Genomic DNA, 25126 nt, shown 5'->3' on the forward strand with positions numbered 1-25126 from the left:
TAAATCTTATTCTTAGAACTTTTGTTAGTATATATCAAAGCCAGGAGATTAAATTCACTTTTCTACTTGGGCAACTTTCATATAGAACTAAACTTACATAAAAACCTTAGTGATGCAGTGTATAGTCTATGTAGAAAAATACTACTTTGACAAACCCTTTTCAAATGTACGCCTGTGAATTTTTTAATTTGGTGATCAAATTGAAGTAAAAAATTGACGGAAAACCATGCTAGCTTTTCTTTAATCCAGCATCGGTCGGAGCGCTGTAAGAGGCAGCAAGGGAGAAGAAATCCTGTGGAACCATTTCGAGGGAGAACTAATTCTTGTTTACTTTGATTCATGCTCAACAATAACTCTTTGTAGTAAGATCAGAACTGACAAATTGTATCTTAATCTTCATCAAGGTTAAAATTAAGGACAAATTAAGGGCAAGTACCTGAAAGTATGAATATACAAAAATTATTAACCCTTCAGAGCAGCCGGGTCCCGGAACCACAGGGCCTCCTGAGAAGGGGCGGTGCTCGCTGATGCTGCACAGAGCCGGGCTGTGCGGGCGCGACTCAGATCTGCACGCCACGGGCCGCTCAGTGCTTAGAGTCCACTGCTGCTCTTGCCCACCTAACCAGTCAGTCGTCTCCTGTCGAAGCCACGGGTTGCCTGTGCACAGTTTCGTGTACCTTTCCCATCTGCTTTTCCCTCTTGCATTGTACACCTTGTCATATTTCCGCAAGTTCTCTGTTTGCTTTTCTGACCTCTCAGTCAGTGATAGCTATTCCAGGAAACCCCCATTTTTCTTGGAGCTCCCTGTCCTGGACCCCTCCATCCTCGGGCTCCGGATTAGGTTGGCTCAGACTGCTGCGCGGCTGCCTTCCTTGGACTTCCCGAACTTCCAGCTCTTCTGGGTGGGGTTATCTGTTTCCTGGATCCTGCGTCTTTTTTCTTGGTTGACTTCTTCCTGTTGTTGGACCTCCTCTGAGAGTCATGGTTCAGGAAGGCTGTGTGGGAATTAAGAGCTGGGTCCTAACCCGTCTGGAAGGGTTTTTACCCTACCCTTATCCTTAAGTGACAGCGCGTAGCATTCTGGGGGAGGGATGCAGATTTCTACGGAATTGATCTTTCCACGTGTATTGTTGCTGACGAGGAAGTTGTTGGACGGCCGACTCTTCTGCGTTTGTGGGTGACCTTTTCTTTCTTCCTCTGTTTTCCCTGTTCCCTTCAGGTTCTTTTCTGATTCTTGGTCTTTGAAATCTCACAGTGTTGTGTAGAGTTTAAGATTTTTCATTTCTGTACATTACTCCCGCTTCTCCGTGAAGGGTGTGTTCCAAGACCCTGAGCGGATGCCTGAAAGCAGGGATCAGTACCAAACCCTGTGTGCGTTGGTTTTTTCCTGTGTGTACGTACACATGATAAAGTGTAGTTTATGAGTTGGGCTCAGTGAGAGATTTACAGTGATAACTAATAATAAAACAGAGCAGTTACAACAGCGTGCTATGATAAAAGCCGTGTGACTGTGGGGCTCTCAGGACCCCGTGCCGCGAGCTCACCCTCCTTGTGAGGTGTGAGGTGATCGTGTGCCCACATGGTGAAGCAGGGTGAGTGACTCAGGCGGGTGACGTGGTCTGAGGCTACCGCTGACCTTCTGCTGTCACGTCAGAAGGGGGACTGTTGCTCCTGGACAGACTGGGGTCGCCTGGGCGACTGAGCCCACAGAGAGCATAGCCGTGGCTGGGGGTGGCACGGGACTGCTGTGGTCAGCGTGTACTTGCAGGACTTCAGCTCTGGGAAGTTTCCCTCGTGGATAGTGTTCTCTCCTTCCTGTTTTTTATTTTTACTCTAGTGTATATTCCTTCCTTCTTTGGATGTGTAGCTTCTGCCCAGATCGATTCTTGTGCTCTGTTTCATCTAAACTTGTGCTGATTCTGAGTTCCTGTTGAATTCTCATTTTGGTGGTGTTAGTCTTAATTTTAAGTAGCTTGTTCTTTCTTCATTAATTTTCTCCTTCTTAGAATCTTGTCGCTGTTTGATGAAGTTCATAGTTCTTCCATCTTGTGGGAGTTATGATTAAATTTTTCAAAGTTTAATTCTGATCATTCTCTGAGGCCAGTGTTTTCCCTTGTGTTTCTTTTGTATTTTGGAGTCTGGCCCAGGACCCGGTAGGCTTCTGCACAGCTCTGCATGCACGACTCCAGGTGATAGGACGTGTAGGGCTCGGAAAGCACATGCGCCCCGAGCATCGGCTGTGCTCGAGTGTGCAGGCGGCGAGCCAGACCCTGAGCTCCAGACGGAGAGGCGGTTCCGTCCTCTGGCCCACACTAGTGGCCCTGCGTCGAGGGCTCTTCATATGTGTGTGTATCCGTGTATCTTAACGGTCATCACTATTTCAGGAAAGTGTTAGACTTTTGGATATAGGTGGGAGGAAAGCGCCAAACGGTTGAGCTGTGTCTCTGTTTTCAGTCCTGCATCTTAGTGACTGTCTAACTGTGCCTTCTGTCCGGTCGGCCCTGCCCCTCCTTTGCTCTGGTTCCAGGGAGACTTCTCTCCTCGGCTGCTGTTCCGTTCCTCTGCCGTCTGCTTTTGGTCTTCCAGAAGCAATTTCGCCTTTGTGTCGGCTGTGGTTTCTGGAGCCTCGGGAGGGAGCCGGCAGTCCTTCCTGTGGCCTTGAGTAGCTTACCGGTAAGGCGTAGCTGCCTTTTCCAGTAACGTGAAACCGTCCACGTTCCTCATGGGCTGCTTTCTTTAAGAGAATCTTGCCTGTATGGGTGTTTTGCGTAAGGGATTTCTGCTCTTGTGTCCCAGCCCAGTGCCTGGCAAAAGTATTTTTTGACTACTTTTCTGATTTACCAGCTTTTTAGCATTTTAAAAGTGTGCAGGTTGCCAAAGCGTTGCATTCAAAATTAAAACTAGTATTTGAGTTTCTAAGAAGAGCTTGGGTAAAGTCACTTCATGTTACTTTTGTATCTACAGAAAGAATGGAGGGAAGACAGAAATGGAGAATTCAAAAGGAAAGTTGCCCGCTGTGTACGAAAAAGCCAAGAGACTGCTTTTGAGTGACATTTGTGCAACAGCTGTAACTTCATTATTTCAGGGTGAGTTCATTTTAAAATCCTACTGTTTTGCCTTGTGATAAACGGCATATACATTTTTGGAAATTGTGTGATTTGGGTATTTGGATTGCCTGATTTCACTAACTTCATTTTTTTAGTGGGAGTGTCCAGTGGTCTGTTGTTTTCTCAGCAGAAACCGTGTAGCCCACGTGTGTTTTGCTCCAGTAGACTCCGCATCTTTAATTAGGCGGTTGTGTTACACTGGCTAGTGTGGGGTCGTGGTCTCTCCTTTCACTGACGGTGAGATGAAGGTACTTGTTTCGGTGTGGTTTATGGCAAAGGATGACGTGAATTTTCATTTCCTAATTTTGTTTTAAAGGAAGATCGTGTTTTCTAATAAACTGGCAAGACCATTAAATATCTGTCTTCCATGTTTTCTTAATTTCTTTTTTTAAAAAGATTTTATTTATTTGAGAGACAGGCAGAGAGAGAGAGAGAGGGACAGAGAGCACAAGCAGGGAGAGCAGCAGGCAGAGGGAGAGGGAGAAGCAGACTTCCTGCTGAACAGGGAGCCCGATGTGGGACTCCATCCCGGGACCCTGGGATTACGACCTGAGCCCCCCAGGCGCCCCCACCCTCCGTGTCTTCATTGGTCGTTCTCTCCCTGTTCACTACTAATAGGGCCGATAGGAAGAAGCGCCCTCGTGTTGTATCGTATCTCTCCGCGGGCCTCGATCACGTCCAGTAGGGAGCCCAGGAGAGAAGGGGACGCAGTGTGGACCACTGACCAAATGTGTGGCATTCTAGTGATTTGGTTTCTTTTCTTTCTTTGTAAATGTTGGGATGATAAACTTATTGAGGACAAGGAGCATGTGAAGGGTCACAAGTCCTGGCACATCCTGGACCTGCCACCTGTTTGACCCCGTGTTCTCACACGCCCCGTTCTGTGTTTATCCCGGTTTTTCCTTCATCATGTCATCCAGTTTGTGCTGTTCCTGAACGGCGTGCTGGATACGCTGGCCTGTGTGTGCTTGGAACTGCAGTGCGTGCGTTCTTCTGTGGCTTGTGTTGCTCGGTGTTACAGTCTTGAAACTCGTCTGTGTTGTGTCTGCTTGTGCCCATCTGTTGTCACTGTCATGTGGGGCCTCGTTAGATGAGTCACCATCCTGCTCTCGGTTCTGACTGCAGTTGTGTTTGCTGGCAGAGTGAGTGTGGCTGTCTTGTTTCTTGCTGCACATTGGAGGGGAGCGCCTCCCCGGGGTGTGTGTGTGGGGGTGGAATCGCTGAGTTAGGGGTCTGTGCACATCTCTGTGACTGGATAATGCCAGGTTGTCTCCAAGATGCTGCATCTATTTATATTCCTTTTCACAAGGATAAGGATTCCGTTTACTCCGGACCCTCCCCTGCATTGGACATCACCAGACCCCTGTGAAAGTGCTCCATCTGGAAGGCTGTGGTGTGTGGCCTTGCTCTGACACGTGTGGCCCAGCTGACTATCATTTCATGGGTTTGGCCGTTTCCTCTGGGAAACTGCTGTTCTTGGGCTGTTCTTCCGTTAGCTTCTGGATTTGTATCCTGGTCAGTTCCCTTTCTTTGTGGAATCTCGGGATGAACAGAGATTCTTTTTCTTTCTTTCTTTCTTTCTTTCTTTCCTTTCTTTCCTTTCTTTCCTTTCTTTTCTTTCTTTTCTTTTCTTTCTTTCTTTCGAAAGAGAGAGTGCCTGCATGTGAGCCCGGGGAGGGGCGGGGAAGAGAGTCTCAAGCAGACTCTGTGCTGAGCACGGAGCCCGAGACGGGGCTCAACCTCATGACCCTGAGATCACGACCTGAGCCGATGTCAAGAATCAGATGCTTAACTGACTGAGCCCTGCAGATGCCCTGATGAACAGAGATTCTTAATCTGAATGTACTCAGGTTAGACCTGTCCTGTACAGAGTTGCATTTTATGTTCTAGCTTCTTCTCTGACCGGAAAGCTCCGTTGCATCTTGTCTTTTGAAAGTTTTATGGTTTTGCCTTTGGTGTGTGTGTTGAAGCTCCTGAAATTGATCGGCGTGAGGCCAGAGTTCGGCTCTGCCCGCTCCCCAGGCTAAAACCATTGGTGCATCGATTGGTGGCCGATTCTTTCACCACTGATGCGCAGGGTCGGTTATGCTAGGAAATTACATTTCCAGGTATCTGTTGATCTGTTTCTGACCTTAACATGTTTTATTAGTTGGTTTGTCTTATGCCTAAACTACCATCACGTTGTTTTAATTTTTATTTATTATTTTTATGATGAACTGTGTCAAATGTAAAGGTGCAGATCAGAAGTAAGACTGAGTCTACCCACCGTTGTTCTGTTGTCGTGTTTGATAACCCTGGTTTCTGATCTCCTCATCAGAACCTGAAATGCTGACCATTGTTAAGGCCAAGAACAGCAACGACCTGCAGTCTTCAGATGTTTTGTTTTCCACCGGCTCGTTCGTGTCTAACCTGCATGTGTTTGTTACTAATCCTGTCCCTATTTTCTTAGCTCACCCTCCCCTCCCACCTCCTCTGTGGTCCTTGCTTCCCACCGTCCTTCATGTGTGCGCCTCGGTCTGCTGGGACTGGTGCTTTCCTGCCTGTACTTCTTCCAGGTGCTTGTCCTGGACGCCCCCGCCGTGCCCGTCACCCACTCCGCTCATGGGATTGGTTCTTGTGTGGGTGTGACCGTATCCTAGGGCTCTCTCACCCACACGGTTTCCCAGTCGGAGGGGAGTTGTACAGATGCTGAAGCCCAAGTGTGTGGGTGACTTCATCTCATAAATAAGTACTTCATCAATTTAAGAAATAATCAAGAATTTTATTATATTTACCTCGATAGTATATTACAAATTAGTTAAATAAACAAATACGTACTAATGAGGGGCCACAAACAGATTTTGTAAGGGATTGTATATTCCCTCCTTTGCTAGTGGGATTGGAGTTAGTTCACATTGGATCATAACATACACATGTGTTTAAAGTAAACTTACCAAGATTAAAGTTCACTCGTCAAAAAGATGGAGGCAGAAGGTCATGTTGATTCAGAATACCTCATTGTATAGAATAAGTTAATTGAAAATATGATACACCGTGAATGATGACACTGAACTGAGAACTTCCAGTTAAAGAGTAAGGAAGCAATAACTGGAAATCTGGACCAGCACAGGTCAGTAACAGAGCATCTTCGCACGACTGCTTGTCCGCCAGATGTGTTGTGATGGCTTTGCACTGCTGCAGAGGACCTGGCAGCTGGAGTCCTTGGTAGAGCAGACTTAAGTAAAATTGATACACGAACTTTGTGAATGATTCATCGTAGTTACTGTTGCAGCCTACCAGGTTACTGTTTAAGCTCAGGCCTTTGTGTAAAAAATGATCATCCTTGAAGTGTGTGTCTTTCGTTGATGAGACCTGAATAAAGGAATTAGTATTTTGTTGTCAGTTTGGAGCTCGTCAGGAGGATCCTTTGGCTCACCTGTGGGCAGAGACAGACATTCCTTGGGAAACACTGATTCATGTATATTAATGCAGACTTGTTAGACCGGCGTTCAAGTCCCCAGTCCCACCTGTTGTGTGTTAAAAATTACTAATCGTTTCCCCCTTTGTTCCATCTCCCTGCCATTCGGGAAGTGTGTGCGTGCCCGCCGGGAGGGAGCCAGGTTCCACGCCCGGGCTCTGGAACGCGTCTCCTCCTTGTTCTGCCCCGTGCTGGGACGAGGCCCGTCTCAGCCCGTCTCCTCTCGTGAAGCAGTTGCTCTTCACACGGATGCCCCCCCCGAAGCCTGACAGCGCTCAGGGCCCTGACTCGCAGTCACCGATAAGAGTGTTTTCTTGCTGCTCTTGTTACCTGCAGTATGTTGCCCCGATAAGCACCTGAGCCCAGTCATCTATCGGGATTAACTAGGAGTGAAATCATTTGAAAATTGGACTTTAAAAAATTCACATCAAAAACCCATGACTTAACTCCTGTCTTCTGAAAGCAGGGCTGTGTTGTACTCACCCACGAATGCACGGAGCATGGTAGCTGCTGTCGGACTGAGCTGCCTGCGTGACCTGCACGTGTCCTTGTCGTTACATAATTGTCAGGCGTGAGGCTATGCCACAGAAACCCGGTGCCTTGCCGCAGACGTAGCCAGGCTGGCCTGTTGCTCAGAGTCTTCGTAAAGGCGGGTTTTCTTATGGCTCATCAGTGTGCTGTTTCTGTGTGTCCTCAGTAGCTTCGGTCATGCCGCAGGATGTAGATGTGAAATAAAACTCCTGAGGTTAAACAAAAATAGATTGAAAGTTGTTTTTAAAAGTCTACATCCAGGGGCGCCTGGGTGGCACAGCGGTTAAGTGTCTGCCTTCGGCTCAGGGCGTGATCCTGGCGTTATGGGATCGAGCCCCACGTCAGGCTCCTCCGCTATGAGCCTGCTTCTTCCTCTCCCACTCCCCCTGCTTGTGTTCCCTCTCTCGCTGGCTGTCTCTATCTCTGTCAAATAAATAAATAAGATCTTTAAAAAAAATAAAATAAAAAAATAAAAATACAAATCTACATCCAAATATGTCACTTATGTTTTCTTTTTTTTTTTTTTTAAGGTTTTATTTGACAGAGAGACAGCCAGCGAGAGAGGGAACATAAGCAGGGGGAGTGGGAGAGGGAGAAGCAGGCTCCCAGCGGAGCAGGGAGCCCAGCGCGGGGCTCGATCCCAGGATCCTGGGACCACGCCCTGGGCTGAAGGCAGATGTTTAACTACTGAGCCACCCAGGCGCCCCGAAATATGTGACTTAATGTTTTCTAAATATGGAAGTTGGAAATATTACCATTCCAGAACTTGATCCAGACTTTATTTCACTTTTTAAAAAACTGGTAAAAAAAAAAAAAACAAAAAATGGGTTTGCCCTCCTCCCAGTTCTTATGTGCACGTTGCAGTATTGCCTGTATGTGCACTGGTATATGACAGACCCCTCGAACGTCTGGTCCCTCCGCTAGGCCCTGGCAACTGCCATTCCACTTCCTGTGTCTAGGAGTTTGACTCCTTAGATGTCTCCCAGAACTGGGGTCCTGTAGTATTTGTCTCCTTATTTCACTTTTTCTTAGTATTTATACCTCGTGCTCCATGAAGACCTTAACAGCCTTACCTGCCCGCTCACTCCGGTGTGGGATGGGCAGAAGAGAGGACACGGGGCGGGGGAGGGGAGAGAAGCACACCCTCCCGTCCTGCAGATAGCAGCAAGACCGCGTTCTGGGCCACCCGACAGGAAGACTCTGTCTCACTGTTCTGCGTTAAGGCTACAGGGATTGGTTAGTTCTCTGTTGCTGTGTTACACATTGCCTAAAATCCTGTGGCTTAAAACAACATTTTTTAAAAAAGATTTTATTTATTTATTTGAGAGACAGAGAAAAGCACAAGTGGGGCGGGTGCGTAGTCTCTCCACTGCCCGGTTGAGACCACGTGTGGAGTAAATGATGATCCCAAGCACACTGCATCCTTGCTGGGTTTCACGCTAAGGTCACTGAAGGCGTAGCTCCCACGTCGCACCCAGGCTTCTGAACATCAGGCCCTGCCATGTAGAGCCTCTCTGACCTCCTGAAACACCCGGCCCGATCCGCTGCAGGGCTGTTGACCACACCTGCCTGTTACCGGCAGCCTCGCCATCCCCAGTACTCCCAGAACAGAAGGTTAAGTATGAAAAACACAACTCTTCTAGAACAAAATAAGGGAGAATATCAAGGTAGAGAAGGACGTGTTAGGCACAGAAAACACCCGGAGAAGGGAAAAATCAATAAATTTGACTGTGTCAAAACTGAAAACTTAAATATTATGACAAGACAAATAAACTTTTAAAAACAAGCAGCAGACTGGGAGAAGACTACTGTCTATCTGGCGTTCAGGATTTGCACCTAGAATCTACACCAGCTTGTGCAAATCGGCGAGAAAGTAAGCAGTACAAAGAAAAATGATCTGCCTGGGTAATAAATAGAACCGGAAAGAAAGCTAATTGTTACACATGTGAAAAATTACTGCATTTGTAATCAGAAATACGAAGGTACAGGGAGGTAACATCGCATCGACTGGATTGTCAAAAAGCAAAATGCCTGAGAAACCCAAGCGTTGGTGAGGATTTGGGGAAACGGTGTCCTTGAAGTAAGGTGTTAATGAAGGCGAGTCAGCGTTGGGGAGCAGGTTGGCGGTATGTGGTCAGTCTGAACCAGGCACCGGCCTTGGGAGGGCAGGGTGCGGTTGGAGACGGGCTGGCACGTGTGCGGAGACATACATGGACGCCGCTTGCAGCACTCTATGATTCTTGAAAGGCCCCTCGGCGGGATTGATCAGTTATGATTGATACAGTGGAATATTACCCAGCAACTAAATGCGTGTGTAGTGTAGACTTAAAGTAACCAGATGGTTAAATCTCAAAGAACAGTCTTGAGTAGGAAACGCAATTCGCAAAAAAAGAAAAGACAGCATCAAGTTGGTTATTGGAGTCGGGTATTGTTCACGTAGGTTAAAAAGTACAACCTAGGGGTGCCTGGTGGCTCAGTCGGTAAGCGTCTGCCGTCGGCTCAGGGCGTGATTCCAGGGTGCTGGGATCGAGCCCCGCATCGGGCTCCTCTGCTGGGAGCCTGCTTCTCCCTCTCCCACTCCCCCTGCTTGTGTTCCCTCTCTCGCTGGCTGTCTCTATCTCTGTCGAATGAATAAATAAAATCTTAAAAAAAAAAAAAGTACAACCTACTCACTGTGTGATAAAGAGCTTTTTTAAAGCAGGGACTTGAAGAAATACATAAAATTCGCAGTGGCACTTAACTTTGGGAGGAAGGGAGCACTGGGAAGCAGAGGGCTTTGCCTTTTCCCCTTTACTGTCTGCCTTGGAGCACATTTGGCTCATCTTCTGTCCTCGCTGCAGAGGCTAAACTCACCGGAATCTTGGGGACTGCTGTTGGCCACATCCACAGGCTTAATGTAGTTTCGATCCTTAACCTGTTTGATTTGACACTGTTGATCGTCCTTCTAGAAGCATCTTCCGTCCTCACCCATGCAAGCTAGGGCTCTGTCTCGGTCCCTTCTCGGCTTGACTGCTCCCTGCCGGCCTCTCTGTCGCTGCCCCTCTTCTACCCTCATTCCTGTCCCCAGCTGCAGGGACAAAGCAGGCATGACAGCACTCTGGAACACGGAAGCTGCTCCGCTCCGTGTGAGGAAAAGGAAGTCCCGCCGTGGCCTCCCCATTCTGTTCCCAGAGGTGACCGCTGACACACAGTAGCTTCATCTTCAGAAATCTGACTCCTCCCAACACTCACGCACGCACAGTGATGTACGTGTCTGTGTATAATAACATGGGCACAGACATAGAGTACGCACGCACAGTGATGTACGTGTCTGTGTGTAATAACATGGGCACAGACATAGGGTACGCACGCACAGTGATGTACGTGTCTGTGTGTAATAACATGGGCACAGACATAGGGTACGCACGCACAGTGATGTACGTGTCTGTGTGTAATAACATGGGCACAGACATAGAGTACTTTTTAAAAATTTAACATGGTCTTCTGATACTTTGCTAGTTCAGCGTGATTTATGTGTATCAGTGCGATAATATAGGGCTGCTTTTTTACCGTTGCATGTCATTAAGCATGGAGCTTTGTATTTTGAAGTGGGAGGTAACACCGAGAACAGGTGACCCTGAGCACGTTTCTGTTCTTGTTCATGAATATTGGTTCATGTCCTGCCATTTGCAGGTGGTGTTGTCTTGGGAGAGCATGGCATATATGGCACACCGCTGACTCTTGACCCTGTTGATCTAGCCAGTCAGACACAAGGCTGACGTGGAATGGTGCTGCCGAGACTGGAGGTCCCCAAAGTAGAGACAGGTTCATTTAGTCGGGCCAGGGACAACAACGTACGCGGTCGCCACATTCTGGCGGAGAAGGAAGAAACAGAAACCCATGGGCTGGTTGGTCACAGGAGGGGGGCCAGACTGTGTGAGGCACTTTGGGCCTCAAAAAGGAAGTGGCTGGGGACGGTCACGAGTGCCATGGCACAGAAGAAGAGCGGTCTGGTGGTGGGGTGCTGCCACCTCGGCGGGCGCCGGGGGCCTCTGTGTGGGAGGCGGCGGGAAGCTCCCCGCACGCAGGGACTGCTCTCAGTGAAGAGTGGTTGCGATGACTGGGACATTTACTTCTGACTGAGGAATTACTTTCATTATTATCCTTAACATCAAAAGTGGTTTTTATTTGGAAACGTGCTTGCCTGATTTGTATTTTTTTAGACTTTAAAAAAAATTAAGTTGTGTAACCACGTCGGAAATTGACTTGATTCTAGTTTTAGAAATAAATAGACCAAGATACTAATGTCCTTTAGAGGCGAACTATCCCCAGATTTGTAGGTTAAAAATCAGGAATAATACGAGGGTTTGAGGTTAAAAAAATAAATAAATAAAAAAGATACTAAAGGTTATTTCATAAAGACACACAATTGATATAATTTCAATTAATATAAAATGTATGTGATTTTAGTAATAGGCAGATGTAGTCTAAGTTAGAAATGGGACCCACTTAGAAAGCATACAGGACTGTGCGGTCAGCACCATCTATTTAAATAAATAGGGCGTGACCAGGAGATTCAGTTTCACATTTATCTTTCTAGGGAAAAGACCGACAGACTTGCTTTTTCTGTACGGAGGCTTTTTCCCTGTTTAGAATACATTTTGTTCATGGGGGGGAAAATAGATTTTTCTATTCCTGCTGAAAAAGTTAATGCTATTTAAAGCTGGGTTGCCTGATTTTAGGTGTTTAATGACTTTGAGCGGTCAGTCCCCCTCTGGACTATTTTTCTTTTTAAAACCTCACACAGACAGTTTTTAAATGACTGTATCATGACCCTGAAATTCCTTGTTCGTCTCCTCGGGGAATGATTATAGAATCTGTACGCAGCTCTGTTTCAGCCCCGAGAGATTAAATGGCCGGGACTAATTTGGGTGTGGTGGGTCTAGTCTTTGGGAAAAACATTCAAGTTACCATCACCTAAAAATTATGGGGTGCCTGTTCTGTAGTGATGTGTCTTTGTTTCACTAATGTCTCCAGGTTCCCACAGAATCTCTGTGCACACTTTGTGCATCTGTGCGCCAGTGGAAGCTCGCTTCTGGGGAGGGTGGTGCGCGAGTTTCTGGTGCGCTCCCGGCTTTGCCAGGGGCTCAGTGGGTTGACCGGCACAACCCCTTTGGACGAAAATCAAGCAGTCCTTCTGCCTCACCGGCGCTATTTTGGGGAGGTGGTCCAAGTCAGGGAAATGGGCACACGCACGGCCACATGTGGGTAGGCGCACAGCTTGCTTTCTGCCCACAACAGAGCTTTGCTACGGTTGGATGTGAGCCACGATGTGGTGGATGAGGTCAGGGCTCTAGAAGACGCACACTGGAGTGACTTAACGATTCGTCCTGACTGAGTGCGCCTGGCATCTTTGTTAGGGGCTTAACGTTGTGTGCTGTGACTCGGCAGTCACCTTCTGTTCAGGTTCTTGGTGCCCAGCACTGTGCTTGGCAGACACAACAGGTGTGAGCGTCTCTGGCACACCTGGACCTGAGAGGAGAAGAGCAGTACCCTCCTCCCTGCTCCCCTCCCCCCCCACACACACTCCGAGCGCACAGTAATGTAGCAGCAGCTCTGAAGGAAAACCTGGTCATTAACTACTTTTTTTTTTAGCTTGAACCTAGTGTTTTTCTCATCTTTGAGCATGAAACCCTGCCCCTTATTAGCTGTGCCACCTTGTCTCACTTTTCTCTGTGAAATGGGGGGAAGCTCCTTCGTGTACTTACGAACACTGCATGAGAGAAGTCTGTGAACGTGCTTGGCACCTCACAAGTGCTTGATAAGATAGTAGTTGTTTTTATTTAGATGGGGTTCTTGACTTCTAGGCTGACGGAGGGCATGACACGGGCCAGGTGCAGAGTCCCTAGAAGGACCTGTACTTGGAGCAGAGGGTGCGTTGTGGGCAGCTTCACGTAGGTAATGGGTTTGGACTGAATCTATAGGGTTGGATAAAATTCAGGTTGGGAAGTGTGGCGATGTTACGTTGTTTCTCTGAATACCCTTAAATACTCACTTGACTTGTCAGTAGTTCTTCTGTGTTTGACTTCGGATGCAATGTAAGTTGAAAGACGTTCGGGATATTGAAAACAATGTAAAGTAGGGAAGTACAATAAAACTTCCTCCGCTGATAGAGAGAAATAGTCTACGTCTGGTCTGTACTGTCCAGTATGGTAGTCACTAGCCATATTAAGCACTTGAACTAAATTTTAAATTTTATTTACTACAATTTAAATTTGAAATAAAATGGCCCTATGTGGCTACCGTGTTGGGTGAGCACAAAAGTGAGCTTAGAAATTAAGAACTTGTTTCCAAAGAAATACAATACAAATGAACATTTCTAATCAATTAGTCTTCTGTAATTTGTTATGTAATGCTGTTTGCTCTGTTGTAGGTCTCCAGTTGAGAAACATGGCACTGTTTTCCTGCACTCTACCCACCTATGGCTGGACTTCTGTCGTAACGAGTTGGCGGACACTGGCTGGAGCTGGGCTGCAATAGAACATGCCAGTATCAGTGCTGACAAGAGCCTAACAAGTGCCAACTTACAGAGGATTACGCATTTTGAATTCTAATGAACTGTTTTAACCTTCAGGAAGAATTGTAAAGACCTGTACATAGCACAACATGATCCGGATAATATATATACTATTCATGTACACCCACAAATACACTTGTACCAAATAATGCTTTCTTGTAGTAGAATAAGAATCGTGTAAATTCTAAAAGATTTTAGCCGGTTTTCTTTCCCTATTCATTGTTTCTTATCAGTTTTAAAAGACTCCTTAAAGCATGTCAGATGAAAACAATTAGGATTAAAAGTTTCCATTTAATTTCCTTTAAACCATTGAGGCTTCATTAAACTCTTTTCACTTACTAAACTTTTGTATCTTCTTTGTTTTGACACACTCCCCTTTGCTTTTCTCTCTTCTCTCTGCCAGAAAGTTTTCAAATCATTTAGTTCCAATACTGAAATACTCAATAAGCCACTACTTGATTTTTAACGATGACTTCAGAGGAGCGGTCATCACTAGGTGCTTGTCGTTCTGTACTCTGGCTGCACCATCTCTTGGATCGGGCGTAGCAATACCACCTTTCGGCTGTTGAGAGCTCTTGAACTCAGTCATTATCCCTGAGAACTAAAAAGAGTTGGTTCAGAATTCAACTTACTGAAATTTGCCCCAGACAGTACAAAATTCTGGTTTGGTTTTGCTTTTGCCTTCCCGTTCGTTCCTGGGCGTTCAGGTTGGATGGACTCGTGTGCACAGCTGCAGGCTTTCTGCTTAACTTGTGGGTTTGCTCTTACAGACGCTGTTGACCCCCCACCACTTTCTCCGTGGCCCTCCGTATTTCTTTGCCTCTATTCTTCTATATTGCAGATTTTTCTCACTTATTGTACAAAGAAATTGCGATGTATATTTTCATGTAATTTGATTTTGGAATTCTGTCACCTTATGTAGTGAGTTCTTCCAAAATATAATTTTTTTCCAATAATTGTCAAGTTGTTGGCTTTTATTGTATTGAATGAAGGTTATAATACTGAATGCCAGAGAAGTGCAGTTTAGAAAAATCTCAGGTTGATTCCTTATGCAAACAGACTTAATACTTGAAAATCCCATGGCCATGGCGGTGTATGTATTGGGCTCTATCTAGGTTCTTATGTGGATCTCAAAGCATTACAGGGGTGTGAATGCTTTGCTGTTTGGCATATAGATTCTGTCACTGACCTAGTGCACTTGGATTTTATTAATGTTTGAGCATAAGTATATTTCATATCATGTTTTCTAAAACAGCTTCAGGAAATGATGAAGTGAACGTGTGCAGCGTTAACGGCAGGCCCAGGTTCCCCTATGTGGGGTGTGAGGTTGGGATTGGGAAGTAGTCGTTGGCCTGTAAGGGACGGAAACGAGACAGTGCCAGATGGGACACAGTTCCATGAGAGTCGGTGCATCTCTGCTCTGTGGGGCTTGGAGAGACGGCTTTGGCAGAGAGCGAAAGGGTCCCTGCAAGTAGCCCATCCTTGTGGACTCTGCATGTCCTTCTTTAAGCAGAAGTAAAATGGTTGAGGATGCAGACACAGTAGAGAGTGATTTTGCTAAATCCCTGTCTGTTCTTCACTCTGAAGCATTATACAAACCCATAAATGTGGAATGACTGAATGTGAAAATTGTTTGATTTGATTCATCGCAGCTGATTTTCTTCAAGAACTTCATTTGTGACTTTTTCTTTTTAATTCAAAGACTGTAAAATTTGTTGCCCCAAAGTGCTGGTACTGCACACCCGCCTGGGATTTGAATGCAATCCCTTTTACCTTTAAATCAGAAACTGTTCACATGGTTGCTGGTGGCAGAATGGAGTCTGAATTTTGCTCTCCTCTTGCTGTGATTCTGCTAGTGATCTGTTGAGTTAAAACCTGGGATTTGACTCTTCAGGGAGCAGCAAATGACCTACTAACTCAGGGACAACTCTTACTGAACTCTAAGTGCCACTTCATGCAGGTACTTCAGTGTGACCGTGTGTGTTCTGGGGCTAGATCTAGGGGAGTCGAAGGGAGAGCCAGGAACCAGTGCCCCTCCCTTCACGCTCCTTTCCACCTGGCGCCCTGGCGTGCTGCATGTGGACACACAGGCCTTGGGAGGTGGTGTGACCTGTTCTCCTCTGCCAGGGGCGTCACCTGTGCCTTTCCCCGTGTTCATCTGACAGTGTGAACTTCACGCCTCCACGTCTGATACTAAACCACTCTCAGGTGACACTGATCCAGGTGGCTTTTGTCCCACCAGTGCCTCATCACTAGTGTGAGGTGAGTCCTCTCTGCTTTAGGAAAAGGATTTTTCTCCCTAACTCTGTGCCAACTATCAACATCTACACAGTCTTACGGGTTTTAGAACTGTTGGCTGTTTCCTAAATTGATTCCAAGTTCTTGTAAAGGCTTATAGATTTCAGTCTGTGCTCATAATGGGATGGATGATCTCAGTGGCTTTCAGGCCTCTTTTCTGTGAGTTTAAAATCCACGTGAGATTGGCTTCCTTGTCATCACAAGGCAGTCTCTGTGAGGCGATTCCACGCGTTCTCTGATCACTTGGGTGTCCTGGTATCTTCAATGGCCTTCATTCTCGGTTGTGAAATTTGATTCTCTATGCTCACTTACCTTCTACAAATCTGCACATTTGGGTTGTGGTGCCTGTGTATCTATTTTTGCCGTCTGGTCTCCAGTTGGTGGAATTACCTTCTTTGTACCTGCCACTTCTCAGCATCTTTGAAATTTGACATAATGTTGCTTCATTCCAGCTTTTTTTAGTTCTGTAACTTGTTGACTGTATTTAACTATGTGAGTTCTGTTGTGATGTTTGCTGTATTGTAAAGCACCTCCATCATGTGGTGAGTGCTCTGTAAATCAATAAATGATGACTTAGAGGCTGTATCACGAGCTATTTTGGTTTTAGGATGCAGGTCTCAAAAGCAAGTTGTGGGGTTATTTCTAAACAGCACATGATACTGAAAGGTCCACAGGGGAATCTTGATAAAGAATTTCTAAAACTTCACTTGAAGAAGGAACCAGAGGGTGGGAAGCTGACTTCCAACCTGATGGAACAGTCTTTAAATTTCCGGTACGGGGCCAAGCACTCTTCCTCACCAGGGTTGTGTGTGCCTGCTGACTTAGGGCATTTTGGGGATTTTGTCTTCAGCCTGAATTGGCTCTACCACAGACATAATAAGCTTAGAAGGTGAAGAACCCAGACTCGAAAGTGAACCGGAAGAGACCACAGGCACCATGTCAACCACCACCCTCCCTCCTCTACACAGATGGGCAAATGTGGCCCAAACACCTGCCCAGGACCCCTTAGTAAGTTAGTGGCAAAAAGAGGCAAGACTGAGTACTTTTTCTTTCTTTTTTTTCTTAATAGGATGTCACCGTCTAGCCTTCCACCCTGCATCCTCACGTATAGTTCATGTGGATTTACAACCGTGAGGGGGTGTTTGTTGGGACATGCGCTGCCTGTGGCCGTAAAGCCCTCCTCCTTCCAGAGAAAAGAACAAGAAGCCAGATCTCTAATCAGAACTGAGTTACAGACTGAGTTAGAAGAAAAGCATTGAGAGCAGACTGGAGGTCATTATCAAAATTTAATTTTCCCAATAAATACATTTGAAATAAATTATAGAGGGGTCCAGATGACGTCCCTGAACCTCAGATACCAGTTTTATGCACAGTCATCTGCCCAAGGTTATAGCAAACTGCTTCAAATGCAAAGAACCAGGTGTTGGACGAGTTCTGTGTGCAAGGCTCTGGGCTTTAAGGAAGGACCCACTGATTTTCTCCCTCACCTTCGTAAAGACAGGCCTTTCCAGAGGACTGCAAACCCCCACAGGAATTCAGTTTGCAGAGCGCATTATTTCCAGGATAAGGTATTTTTGGTTGCTCAGTTCCAGATGCGTGTAACGTGAGTGCCAAAGTAGGGTTAGGGTTTTTGTTTTGTTTCATTGAAACGGAATGCCCCACAGAGCTGTAGTGAAATAATAAAAAATTTTTGAATCCTATTCACACAGGTGGAATAAATCAGAGGAGAAGGAAAAGACTTTCACAAAAAGCAGACACATCTTAGACCTAGGAGCTGCACAGAAAGTCTTAGGCAAGGTACCTGACTTTTTTCCCTTCCCAGCAGTATCCCATTAGGAATAAGCCTGATCGTGCTGCGCGTTCACGGCGACATCTCCTCTATTCCTAAGGAGCCCCAGAAATCCTGTTCCTATTTATCGAGCTTCTACTTGGGGCAGGCTCGTGCAGGTGTAACTCATAAAGGACGTAGTCCCATTCCTACAAGGATCCTCCAAGGTAATGGTTTCTCATAAGGAAACAGGTGCAGGTCGATGCGTCAACCACAGAGCAAGTAAGTTTCACAGCTAGAATTCAGTTCCACGATCTTGCTTACGTACCGGGTGCCGGGTGCTGCCAACCTTCCCCAGGGACGTTTTCCCCAAGGTCACGTAGAGCCTGCGCATGTTGAGGCTGGTAGTTGAACCCAGTTCACTGGACGACCAGTCTCGTGATTCCCTCCCTTCCCCGTTCTACCTCGACCTGGCGCTGCTGCCCCGGGAAGAGCTGTTCCCTCGTGCCCTTAAGGCAGTCAGCATTTACCTAAGTTCACGCACCTCATGTTCCCTGTCCCGGAAAACTCCACACCACGTTCCCCTTCATCTGAGCAAAACCTGAACCAGGTCCACAGTGAGCCCTGTTCTAGGGCTCAGGTTTTTCAGAACGTCTCTATTTCTGGTCATATCTAATGTTGGGAGCTCCACGGAAGCCTGCTGGGTGTTGGAGGTAGTTTACCCAGTACTAGCGATGCTTTGTGTCACAGGCTGTACTCAGAAGGCCTCGGAGTTCAGGGCTTTCAAGCCAGGCAAGAGTCCACTCAGAAGACAAGGGCCCAGGATTGGGTTCTATCGCGGGCACTTCTAAGAGGACTGCACTTGTGTCTGAGGGAGGTTGTGACGAGGAGGTACTCGAGCCCTGGAGTGAGTTTCCATTTCACTGTGGGCCTCTAGTCCATGCAAGCTGGAAGGGCACAGATTTGTTTTTTCCTGCATGTGTGCTGCTGACCCTAGTTTTCATCACATTCTCAAGGGGGTCATGACCGTCCAATTCGGTAAGAACTGTGGATTGCAGTCCAGGTCCCTGTTGAAACTGCTGTAGAGTCCGAGACGGGAGCATGAGCTAGCAGGGACTTGCCTGCATCAGCACCGCACGTCAGCTGCTGAGCCAGACTTGAACCCCACTCTCCTGACGGTTGTATGACTCACACAGGTAATGACTCATCACACATTGCACACCTGCTATGTGTCAGGTTACCAGGCTGGTGCTGCTGAGACCAAGATGAGCGGTCTGATGCAAAACAGGCATCAGCTATGATGCTTTTTCCCAAACTCTTCCACCTCATTTCCATGTTATGACCCAGAAAGTGTTTGTAGGGTGCTCTTAAATGGATGAGGCCGCTTGTGGCCAAAGGAGACGGGCTTGCCAGGTCACACTGATGACCCCAATGGCTCACCATTTGGCACACCTCTAAACCATTCTTGACACACAAGGAACCTCTGAGCTATGGCAGCTCTGTACGCCCGGCAAGTCCTCCCCAACCCTCCTTAGTCTAAGGGCCACCTGCTCAGCCCAGCTCCGCCAGTCTGCCCCCGGCCACCCCCCGGGCATCTTCAGTGTCCTGCCACAGCTGGAACATCATTTCCCCGAGCACACCATTGTCCTGACACATTTTGACACCCTCTCCTCTTCCATCTCCCGGGTGTCCCTCGGCCAGAATGCCCCCCTCTGATCCTCAGAACTTTAACCCCGCGATCCAAACTCCAAATTCCTTCTCCATTCCCCCTTACTACCCACGAAGGCTCACCCTTGATAGCACCCAAGCTTCTCCAACTTGGGATGCCCCCCTCTGCTGTTCTGACTGCTCATCCTGTTCTCAGACCCCTTCCTCAATCTGGGCCTCTTCCTTGGCTCTTCTCCCAGCCACACTTCCCCTGCAGTCCTCAGGCCTCGAGAAATGGGTGCCATCGCCGTTCTTTCGCTTCTCCTTTGAGTACAAATCGGTTTTGAAAGGTCTCCTGCTATTTGATTATATTACTCGAGAATCCTGTTTTTTTGCTCTTAGACACCCCCAGATTCACTGAAGGGTTTGGCTCCTGGTTTACGGTCTCCTTTCTTCCCCACCTCTCAGTTCCAATACTTCATTTTCCTGGCTTCTCATGGTCGCTGCCGCTGCTGTGCTTCATTCACTCCCTGTCCTGGACTTTATCACATCTCGGTGCCACCGAACTTCGGAGCTTCCGTTTGCCGCTCTGATCACAGGGCCCGCACCCGGCCCTCGATCCGACAGAGACCCGGGTTTCATGACCCTCCGCCCGCCCCTACCCGGTCTGCCCCTGAGCTGTCCGCTCACGCACTTGTCCCTGTCTGGCAGGAAATCCCAAGGCCCGGCCAACACCGTCACCCATGCTCTCAGCCAGGCGGGGATTCTGCTTGGAAAGCGCCCCGTCCACACGTGTCACAGGAGACACGCAACGCAGGCCCTCCAGCCCAGCGCCTCTCCCCAGATCTCCCCGCTCTCTCTGGTCCGTGAACGGATGTCATCAACTGCTCTCCTGATGCCTCTCTGCCCCTTCATGTCCGCTTGCATGGGCTTTAAACGACTAAGCGACGGCCTCCGGTTCCTGGTGGGGTCCGCAGTTGGGTCCTGGGGTGTGCACAGAGGTCCACGGTGGGGTGCGCAGTGGGGTCCGTGGAGGTGTGCCAAGTGAGGTCCCTGGTGGGTTGAGTGGTGGGATGTGTAGTGGGGGTTGGAGTAGGGTGCGCAGAGGGGTCCGTCGAGGGGTAGGTAGTGGAGTCCACGGTGGGGTGCGCAGTGGGGTCCGTGGAGGGGTGCCAAGTGAGGTCCCTGGTGGGTTGAGTGGTGGAGTGGAGGGGTAGGTAGTGGGGTCCGCGGTGGGTTGAGTGGTGGGGTGTGTAGTGGGGTGCGCAGTGGGGTCCGCAGAGGGGTCACTGGCGGGGTCCGCGGAGGGGTCATTGGCGGGGTCCGTGGTGAGGTCCACAGTGAGGTCGGCGGAAGGGTGCATGGGGGGTGCGCGGCGAGGTCCATAGAGGGGTCCGCGGTGGGGTGCGCGGCGAGGTCCGTGGTGGGGTCCGCGGTGAGCCCCTGCCCCGGCGCCTCTGCCGCCGCCTCAGCTGCTTGGTCACAGACGCGCCCTGAGACCACGGAGCCCCTCCCTCGACGGTCTCCCGGCCAGGGTTCTGCGAGGAGTGGTGTCGCCCGCCGCGTCCACCCGGTTCAGCGCCCTGCGTGGGCCGCGGCCACCGTCCCGCCCGCCGCGTGGCGCACGGCCGCACCTCGAAGGTGCGACGGGAGCAGAGGCCGCCGCGCGGCCGCCTGCGGCCGCCGCGCGCCGGCGCTCCCTCCGCCCGCTCCCGAGACTCTCGCGAGACCCGCGGCCTCGGGTCCGCGCCGCCCCGGCCGCGCGGCGCTCTTCTCGCGAGGCTGCAGCAGGGCCGGCCCGACATGGCGGAAGGTAGGGTGTCTGGGGGGCCGCGCGGGAAGGCGCGGGGCGGAGCGGGCGCCGCCGGCCGGCCGACAGGGCCCTGCGGGAGTCGGCCGGGCGTGGTCGCACGGGGCGCGGCGGGTCTGCGGGGCGGGCCGTTCCAGCCCGTGGGGGCGCGGCGGGCCGGCGTTCTGAGCGCAGCTCCTGAGGCGACGCCCCTCGGGCGCCTCGGACCCCGCGGGCCGCGGCGGCTGCGGAGCCGGGTCCCGGCCGTGCGGCGGGGCGCGAACGCCGGCGTGCGGGGGGCGCCCCTGGGGACCGGCCGCGCCGGCGGGGGACGTCAGCTCTTCGGGAAACCGAAACTGCTGTCCTGGCACGTCCGGCGTCCGGACGGGCTGGGCCCCCGCGCACCGGCCGGGATGCTGTCCCCGGGGTGGCGGAGGCGGCCGGCCGAGGTCGCCTCTCCGGCCGGTGCTTGGCCTCTCCCGGTGCGCTCTTTGTGACACTGCAGGCGGGGGCGCCGGGGCCTCTCCGGCCCTGCCTCCCTGCGCGCGGCGGTGCCGGAACCCGCACGGCGAAGTCCAGCTGTGCAGGGAGGGCCAGGAGGCCAGCGGTGGGGACCGTGCGGGCACCGCCGCTGTGCTTCTCCTATCACCGCCCTGTTGCAGGAGAACGCTCCTTGTTTGACCTGGTGCTTATCGAGTGGTCGCAGTGTCCTGGTCGCGACCGGTCCTGTCGGTCTCGAGCTAAGCTTTGTCTGAACCCATCTTGACTCGGGTCGTAAAATGGGGCGGCCCAGGACAGCCTGCAGGCTCTTCTCCTTTGGATTAGCCTCGGGAACAACCTTGAGAAGGAGGCCTGCGTGTCTGTTGTTTCCACCCCCTTAGATAAAGGAGTTGACAAAGTTACGGAGATAGCTGGATTGGCACCCAGTGTTTGCCTTTGCTCTTCAGCACGTTGGACCCCCTGGAGGGGGAGGCCTCGGATGAATATTGCATGAAAGCAGAGGAGGAATGAAAGGGGCGGAAATAAAGCGAAGGTATCCCGTGAAGCTCGTCTTTGGATAAACCGCAGAATGTTGTTGGACGGGGTGGAGCACCGCAGGCGGCCAGTGAAGTGGAGTTTGTGCTCAGGGCGGTGAGGAAGGCCAGGAGGGAAGACAGCGGAAGGCGGCCTGTGAGGCGAGAGGTAGTGTAGCGCTCGCGTGCTGGCAGGGGGACTGTGCTACCGAGGTAGAGATTGTGGAGGGTGGCGGGGTTATACTCAGGCCTTTCGCTGGGCACCTGCTTTGCCCTGCAGGCAGGTTCCAGGCGTGAGGGTCTCATGCAGGCCGCGTCCAGTGATCGGTCAGGTGTGCTGCAGGTGCCTTGACGTGTGTGAGGGGAGCCCTGGAACACATCCAGCCAGTGGAGTATGCACCTGAAACGAAACGTCCTCAAGGGCTCAATTGCTAAGGGATCGCAGATCTGGAAACGCACTCCTGAGGTTCTGACTTGACAGTTTGTCTTTGACCTTGTTTGTGTTTGAGTTTCCTGGCCTGTGTTTTAAGATTTTGGGAAACAATGTTGCAAAACTTGGGGAAGAATTGAGTGGGGGCGTTGAAGGTGTTATGGGAAATCAAGATTAACTAGAAAGTGTTAGTGTTGTTTCCTGCTGCTTGTTCTTGAGTCAGAATTTGTCGGAGCTGGCTACCCTTGTTCTGAAATACTCACTTAAATACACACAAATTGCAAAGATCTGTGTCATGGAACAGTCGGATTATCTGTAAGCATGTCCTGTGGGAATTTACTGATAACCCGATAACCACCTTTTGTCCGGTGGTGCGAGTGTGTGAACATGTGGAAAGTAGTGCCTAGGAATAGGCTGAAGAAACTGAATGGACAGCTCACTTCTCACTGATTCGTTTAGAAATCAACCTTTTTTTCCTTCCATCCACCCATGGGTATTGGTTTGACCCGATGTACTTAGCTCACATCTGTCCTAAAATTAGTTTCCATTTCTCTTCTACATGTGCAGCTATCCTACTAATTTAAACTTGCTTCATCACTCAAAAAAGTCCTTCCTGCTTGGACTTCCTGCTTTTACTTTTTCTCCTTTTTTTTTTTTGTTGCTTACTCACAGCCTACTTTTACAGTTTCCAGTGTCCGCTTTATAACATCAATCAGATCATGTCACTTTCTCTCTTCTCGATACACTTATTCCTGCACACGCACGCACTCTCCACTCCCGTGGCTCTCCGTGCTCTTAAAAATATATTCCAAAGCCGGCCAGTGACCTGTAAGTCCCAGCAGGGTCTGGCCCCTGGTTAACATTGCAGCCATATTTCCTACCTCTTCTCGTTTGCCGTGCTCTTGCCACGCTAACTTCCTTGCTGTTCTTCGTACGTTTCCGATGCTTCTACCTCTCCATCTTTGTCCTTGCAGCTGCCTTGGCCTGGAGCAGTCTCTCTCAGTTTCTCCATACAGCTAACTGACTCATTTGGGTGTCTGTTCGGTTCTCACCACCTTTAGAGATCTTCTTAATAATTTTTTTTAATTCCTTTACTGGAATATAAACCCCCAAAATGGGGACTTCCATTTCATTCACAGCTGTGTATCCCAACTTGGAATCATACCTATAGTTGAAGGAACGGTTGTTACTGAGCGTCACTTACCAGACTGAAGCAAAGTTGCCTGGATACAGCCTCAGTCTCTTGTCAAGTAAGCTGGCGGGACCGGCTTTTAATGTGCTCTGAATAGCATTAGTCTCGTGGGGGCTCCCTAACCTACTTTTCATCCTGCCTGGTTTTTAGTCTTAGCAGTTCAGGTGTAATGCTTGAGAGCTCAGTCTGCGTTCAGACAAGGATTTGAACCCTAGTCTCACTAAGCTGTTATCACCAGCAAGCCAGTTAATTGTTCTCCATCTCCGTTTCCTCAGCTTTAAAAGAGAGATCATCTCTATCTCAGAAGTAGCTGAGGGGGAATCAGAAGAAATAGTGCACAAAGAGCGCTTCTAGCACAATGCCTGGCATTTTTACCCTGGCTTGTACTCTTTTTTTTTTTAAGATTTTATTTATTATTTATTTGCCAGAGAGAGACAGCCAGCGAGAGAGGGAACACCGCAGGGGGAGTGGGAGAGGAAGAAGCAGGCTCCCAGCAGAACAGGGAGCCCGATGTGGGGCTGGATCCCAGGATCCTGGGACCACGCCCTGAGCCGAAGGCAGATGCTTGATGACTGAGCCACCCAGGCGCCCCTGTACTCTTTTCTTAAGTCTCCTCTTCAACCATGCTCTCCTTCCCTTCCTCAGTAAAATCATGGTGAGAATTGGAAAACTTGTAATGGTTTACTAAACAGAAAATTGATCATGGACTTTTATTTGCTTACTGGAATTTGGTCAGGAAAATACTTCTGACAATTCAAATATAAGGTGAATACATTACATATTCTGGACCATCACTGGCCAATACATACAGTAGCCATTAGCCACATATGGCTACTTTACTGTAAATTAAATAAAATAAAAAATTCAGTTCCTTGGTCACACTAGCCCAATCTCAGTTGCGTTGTAGCTGTGTGCTTAGTGGTCCCCATACTAGCAGAACACTTGTATCATTCCAGAAAGCGCTGTTGATAGCCCTGTTCTAGAAAATGCTTCATCAGTATAGTCTGGTAGAAAGAGGGAAAGAAGAAACTTTGCTCTCTTTTCAATTTTCAGATTTATTCCTTCGTTTATTATTTCACTCATTCAACAAATACCTGTCCCAGGCTTTTGACAATTATGTATTCGCCGGAGACCTCTTGACCGCTATCCCTTTCTATACCATTGCTTCCTTTTTTCTGCCATTCCTTTTGTTCACTTCTGTCACCAGCGGTACCTCTTCATTTTCTCCTTGAGGATTTTTTTGCTCCCCACAAAGAAAGAAAGTTTATCTGTTCACTGCAGTGACTGTGGATGTGCGGCAAGAGGGATGCAGGGTTCCGTCACTGGCAGGGCAAGTGA

General features: G+C 49.0%; 2 protein-coding genes across 4 annotated transcripts in view; both read left to right on the forward strand.

Annotated features, from left to right (window-relative positions):
- UBE2G1 (ubiquitin conjugating enzyme E2 G1) overlaps nucleotides 1–16534 on the forward strand; it is a 100084-nt gene extending 83550 nt beyond the window's left edge. For both annotated transcript variants that reach the window (XM_026520689.4, XM_044391770.3), the window contains exons 5-6: nucleotides 2965–3086; nucleotides 13508–16534. In XM_026520689.4, coding sequence (XP_026376474.1) covers nucleotides 2965–3051 — 87 coding nt within the window. In that variant the 3' untranslated portion in view covers nucleotides 3052–3086; nucleotides 13508–16534. The remainder of the gene's footprint in view (nucleotides 1–2964; nucleotides 3087–13507) is intronic.
- Nucleotides 16535–21109: 4575 nt separating this feature from the next.
- The window catches only part of ANKFY1 (ankyrin repeat and FYVE domain containing 1), a 76575-nt gene continuing 72558 nt past the window's right edge, over nucleotides 21110–25126 (forward strand). The window contains exons 1-2 of one of the 2 annotated variants that reach the window (XM_057311391.1): nucleotides 21159–21177; nucleotides 22101–22186. Coding sequence is in view for 1 of the 2 variants with exons in the window: in XM_026520684.4 (XP_026376469.1) it covers nucleotides 21168–21177 (10 nt within the window). In the remaining variant the exon portion in view is untranslated. Of the gene's footprint in view, nucleotides 21178–22100; nucleotides 22187–25126 lie in introns of both variants that reach the window. The other variant, XM_026520684.4, reaches the window with a different exon arrangement.

The sequence above is a fragment of the Ursus arctos genome, unplaced genomic scaffold (genome assembly GCF_023065955.2).
Source record: "Ursus arctos isolate Adak ecotype North America unplaced genomic scaffold, UrsArc2.0 scaffold_14, whole genome shotgun sequence".
NCBI lineage: Eukaryota > Metazoa > Chordata > Mammalia > Carnivora > Ursidae > Ursus > Ursus arctos.